The sequence below is a fragment of the Palaemon carinicauda genome, chromosome 3 (genome assembly GCF_036898095.1).
Source record: "Palaemon carinicauda isolate YSFRI2023 chromosome 3, ASM3689809v2, whole genome shotgun sequence".
Taxonomy (NCBI): domain Eukaryota; kingdom Metazoa; phylum Arthropoda; class Malacostraca; order Decapoda; family Palaemonidae; genus Palaemon; species Palaemon carinicauda.
This window is the reverse complement of record NC_090727.1, coordinates 133045814-133051134: the sequence shown is the minus strand read 5'-3', so window position 1 is coordinate 133051134 and position 5321 is coordinate 133045814. Positions and strand designations below refer to the sequence as shown.

General features: G+C 37.1%; 1 protein-coding gene across 1 annotated transcript in view; it reads left to right on the top strand.

Annotated features, from left to right (window-relative positions):
- Positions 1-323: 323 nt before the first annotated feature.
- Positions 324-5321, top strand: part of LOC137634186 (high mobility group nucleosome-binding domain-containing protein 5-like) — a 5890-nt gene continuing 892 nt past the window's right edge. Inside the window, exon 1 of the mRNA XM_068366460.1 lies at positions 324-544. Within this exon, the coding sequence (XP_068222561.1) occupies positions 324-544 (221 nt within the window). The remainder of the gene's footprint in view (positions 545-5321) is intronic.

Here is a 5321-nt window from a genome sequence, read left to right as displayed (position 1 = left end):
TACAGATGATTTCTTAGTCTTTATATATTTTACCCTTCCTGGACCACAGGAGGAGGAGGAGGAGGAGGAGAAGGAGGAGGAGGAGGAGGAGGTGAGGAGAAGAGAGAGAGAGGGGGAGAAGGGGAGGGGGAGGGAGGGAGAAGGGGGAGGGGAGGGGAAGGGGAGATGGGAAGGAGGACGAAGAAGGGGGAGGGGAAGGAGGACAAAGAAGGGGAGGAGAAAGGGGAGGATTAGGGAAGGGGGGAAGTGGAGAAGGAAGGAGGAGAAAGAAGGGGAAGAGGAAGGGGGAACGGAGTGGGGGAGGATAAGGTAGGGGGAGGAAGATGGAAGGGAAGGAACAGGAAGAAGACCAAGGGGAAGAGCAACGGAAGGAGGAAGATGCGGCTGGGGAGGGGGAAGGGGAGGGGGGTGTAGTGGGAGGTAAAGGGAGGAAGGGAAGGGAAAGGGGAAGGGAAGGGGGAAGGGGAGGAGTGGAAGGGAAGGAGGAAAGGGAAGGGGGAATGAGAGATATGGAGGAGGAGGAGGAGGAGGAGACAGAAGAAAGGTAGGGGTAGGAGTGGACGAGGGGAAAGGGAGTGCGGAAGGAAGAAGCAGAGGAAGGGGGATAGGGGAAGGAGAAGGGACAGAAGAGGAAATGTAAGAGGCAGGTGAAGGTGTGTGTCTCAGCCATGACAAATCTCCCGCAAGACATAATAAACGTCGCAGCCCAAATCGGAGTGGAGACGGAGATTGTCCTAATCTCACAAAATACCGAACCAGGTAAAACAAACAGGCTTCGAAACTGCGGCAGCAGACCTTCGGAGGAGGATAATTGCAAAAAAAAAAAAAAAAAAAAAAAAATGTATTCGGAAAAAAAATTGCATTCGCAAAAAAATAAACATTGCATTCGAAAAAAAAAAAATTCATTCGCAAAAAAAAAAAAAATTGCATTCGCAAAAAAAAAACCATGTCGACGGGAGATAACATAATATATCGAGTTGGCAATTGGCAATCACACCTCCTTAGAAGGACCGTTGCAGGAACGAGTTTTGTCACTCGGTTGGTTTGACAATGAATGTATTTCCTTCAGTTTTGATAAGAAATGATTTAATTGACTCAGCCAGCGAAGTTGGGAGGAGGTTATGATTTGGTCCCTGTTTGTGTCTTTGTTTGTTTGTTTGTGTTTGTTTGTGAACAGGTTCCTGGCTACAATTCTAATCGTAATAAAACTTGCAAGGAATAATTGTTATGTCAAAAGCTAGAAATGATTAAATTTTAGAAGGTCAAAGTCATAGGTAAAGGTCAAGGTCAAAGGTCAAAGTCACGGTCAGGCAAAATGTCCCAATTCACTTAATCAGCCATACGTTTACACATAGTTGTCAGAGAGACTTCAAAACTTGGTTAATATTTGAGTGCATGAAAATCCACGCCAATTAATACATGTTAAGGTCAAAAGGTCAAGGTCAAGGTCAAGGTCGAGAAATAAGCTGCCGCAACGGAGGTCTGCGTTCTACTGAGTGCCTTTTTGTAAATATATTTATATATATATATATATATATATATATATGAAAATGGGAGTCTTAATTTATGTATATTCTGATCAAAAGATTTTATAATAGCAAAGTAACATCTTCTTTGAGGGCTATGATTTATGGTCTAAGAGAACCCGTTAGGAAACAATGTACAGGCAATCTGGGAGTGTGTGTGTGTGTTCTTCTTCTATCAATATGCCTTTATTCATTTGTATGGTTAGAGCACAGTTGCCTTCTTTTTGAAGGACTTTGCTTTGGCTTGAGGGTAGACCGTAGTCCCGATCGGCTGCCCTGCCTGACATCGCTTAGACCCCGGTAGCGTATGTTCATGTGTCGTACCATTCACCAACGTCCTTCCTTCCAGCAGCGAGGAGTCCTGGTGTGGTTAGGTCGACATTTCGAGACGTGTGAAGTGTCTTATGTTTTTAGGTGTTGGAGTGGCTTTGTTTGTGTGTGTATTACTCTGCAATACCCATTTGCTTTTAAGCAAACTTATCCGTCGAAATATATCTGAACGTAAATCTAACCCTCACAAATATTGACACCATTCAAATATACAGTATACGTACACAGACTTAATCTTTACCATAAGCCAAAAAATAATATGTATACACGAACAAAAGTAACATGAGTACATAGCCTACACAAACAAAAATAACAGGTATGTATACACGAAGTTTCTAAAGGCAAACAGATTTTCTTCTGTTCTCGTTCACATGGTCAAACCATCTTGTGACTCGTGCCAAAAACTTATCCTTCACTGTTGTTCCACAGGAAGGACAACATCATAGACGATTACTGATTAAAAATATCATGTATGCATACACGAACAGTTTCTCAGGCAAACAGATTTTCTTCTGTTCTCATCACATGGTCAAACCATCTTGCGACTCATGCCAAAACTTATCCTTCCCTGTTGTTCCAGAGGAAGGACAACCACGTAGTCAATTATGGCTAAAATATAACATGTATGTATACACGAACAATTTCACAGGCAAACAGATTTTCTTCTGTTTTCATCACATGATCAAACCATCTTGTGACTCGTGCCAAAACTCATCCTTCCCTGTTGTTCCACAGGAAGGACAACATCATAGACAGTTATGGCTTTAAAATAACATGTATGTATACACGAACAATTCCTCAAGCAAACAGATTTTCTTCTGTTCTCATTACATGGTCAAACCATCTTGTGATTCATGCCAAAACTTATCCTTAACTGTTGTTTTAGAGGAAGGACAACATCATAGATGATTACGGATTAAAAAGATCATGTTTGCATACACGAACAGTTTCTCAGGCAAACAGATTTTCTTCTGTTCTCATCACATGATCAACCATATTGTGACTCATGCCAGAACTTATCTTTCAACGTTGTTCCACAGGAAGGAAAACATCATAGACGATTACGGATTAAAAAAATCACGTATGCATACACGAACAATTTCTCAGGCAACCAGATTTTCTCCTGTTCTCATCACATGGTCAAACCAGCTTGTGACTCATGCCAAAACTTATCCTTCACTATTGTTCCACAAGAAGGACAACATCATAGACTATTACGGCTCATAACTAACATGTATATATACACAAACATTTTCTTAGGCAAACAGATTTTCTTCTGTTCTCATCACATGATCAAACCATATTGTGACTCATGCCAAAACTTATCCTTCACTGTTGTTCCCACAGGAAGGACAACATCATAGACGATTATGGCTCAAAATAAGCAGGTATGTATACACGAACAGTTTCTTAAGCAAACAGATTTTCTTCCGTTCTCATCACATGGTCAAACAACTTGTGACTCGTGCCAAAACTTATCCTTCACTATTGTTCCACAGGAAGGACAACATCATACACTATTACGGCTTAAAAATATGTATGCATACACGAACAATTTCTCAGGCAAACAGATTTTCTTCTGTTCTCATTACATGGTTAAACCATCTTGTGACTCATACCAAAAACTTATCCTTCAATGTTGTTGCACAGGAAGGACAACATCATAGATGGGTATGGCTAAAAAATAACATGTATATATACACGAACAGTTTCTCAGGCAAACAGATTTTCTTCCGTTCTCATCACATGGTCAAACCATATTGTGACTCATGCCAAAACTTATCCCTTCCCTGTTGTTCCAGAGGAAGGACAACCACGTAGTCAATTATGGCTAAAAAATAACGTATATATACACGAACACTTACAAAAGCGAGTCTCCAACCAAACCAATTCATAATACAAAACAAAATATAAACATTCCAACATTATGACATCTCAAAAATCTTAACAGAACCGGTTTCGTCTCTCCCACCTGAAGATGCATAAGGAATAATAGCACCACACTTAAGGACGTCGTGATATATCTAATAGTTTTCATGAACCATTAGTGATACAATTCTACTAATGACGAAAGGGAGGGGATCAATTCCCCTAGATAACAACCCAGTAACTGACCTAATTAGGTTTCTAGATTACTGAGGAGACATGGGACGGCCATTAGAAATACCCCACCAGTGTAAGGGATTACTTGATAATCTCGTGCTAGACAAGTTAGGGTTTTATAGTGTCCGTTCGAGAGAGAATAATGTTTCAACTGCATGTTTTGAGAATTTGCAATGACATGTGTTGGTATATGTTTTTGTTTACTTGAAAAAATCAACCTATTCATGTTTTTAAATATTGTTTATTTTTCAAATGGTTCAGCTGCATGTTTTGAGATTTTGCAATGACATGGTTTTGGTATATAATGTTTTTTGATTACTTGAAATAAAACTACAACAATCTATTCATGTTTTTAAATATTGTTTATTTTTCAAATGTTTCAGCTGCATGTTTTGAGATTTTGCAATGACACGTGTTGGTATAAAATGTTTTTTGATTACTTGAAAAAATCAACAACAACAACAACCTATTTATGTTTTTAAATATTGTTTATTTTTGTAATGTTTCAGCTGCATGTTTTGAGATTTTGCAATGATATGGTTTTATTATATAATGTTTTTGTTTACTTGAAAAAATCAACAACAACAACCTATTGATGTTTTTAAATATTGTTTATTTTTCTAATGTTTCAGCTATGTTTTGAGAATTTGTAATAATATAGAGTTGCCATATGATGCTTCAAATGTAAAGTGTTTTTGTTTACTTGAAAAAACAACAACCAAATATATGTATGTTTTTAAATAGTTTATTTCTTTTTCTAATATTTCAGCTGCATGTTTGAGAATTTGAAATGACATGGAGTTGCTGTAAACAACTCTTCAAATATACATTGTTTTTGATTACATAAAACAAACAATTATTTATGTTTTTAAATATTGCTTATTAATTTTTCTAATATTTCAGCTGTCTGTTTTGAAAACTTATAATGACATGGACATGCTATATACAATGTTTCAAATATATAATTTCATTACTCTACGAATAGAATTGTAGCCATGAATTTGTTCACAAACAAACAAACATACACACAAACAAACATGGGGTAAAACATAACCTCCTTCCAACTTCATTGGAGGAGGTAAATAATACCCCCATCTAAATTCGTCTAGTTAGTATACATAAGTTTCGATTGCTAAAAAAAAAAAAAATAACTATGGAGGCTGGAATCTTTAAAATTATCAAAAAAAAAAAAAAAAAAATAAGTCTCCTTACTATACATAGTTTCGATTATTAAATAAATAATTAACTATATAGGCTCCAATTTTTAAACGTGTATATATATATATATATATATATATAAATACATTCGTCTCCTTACTATACATAGCTTCGTTTATTATAAAAAAAATTTACTATATAGGC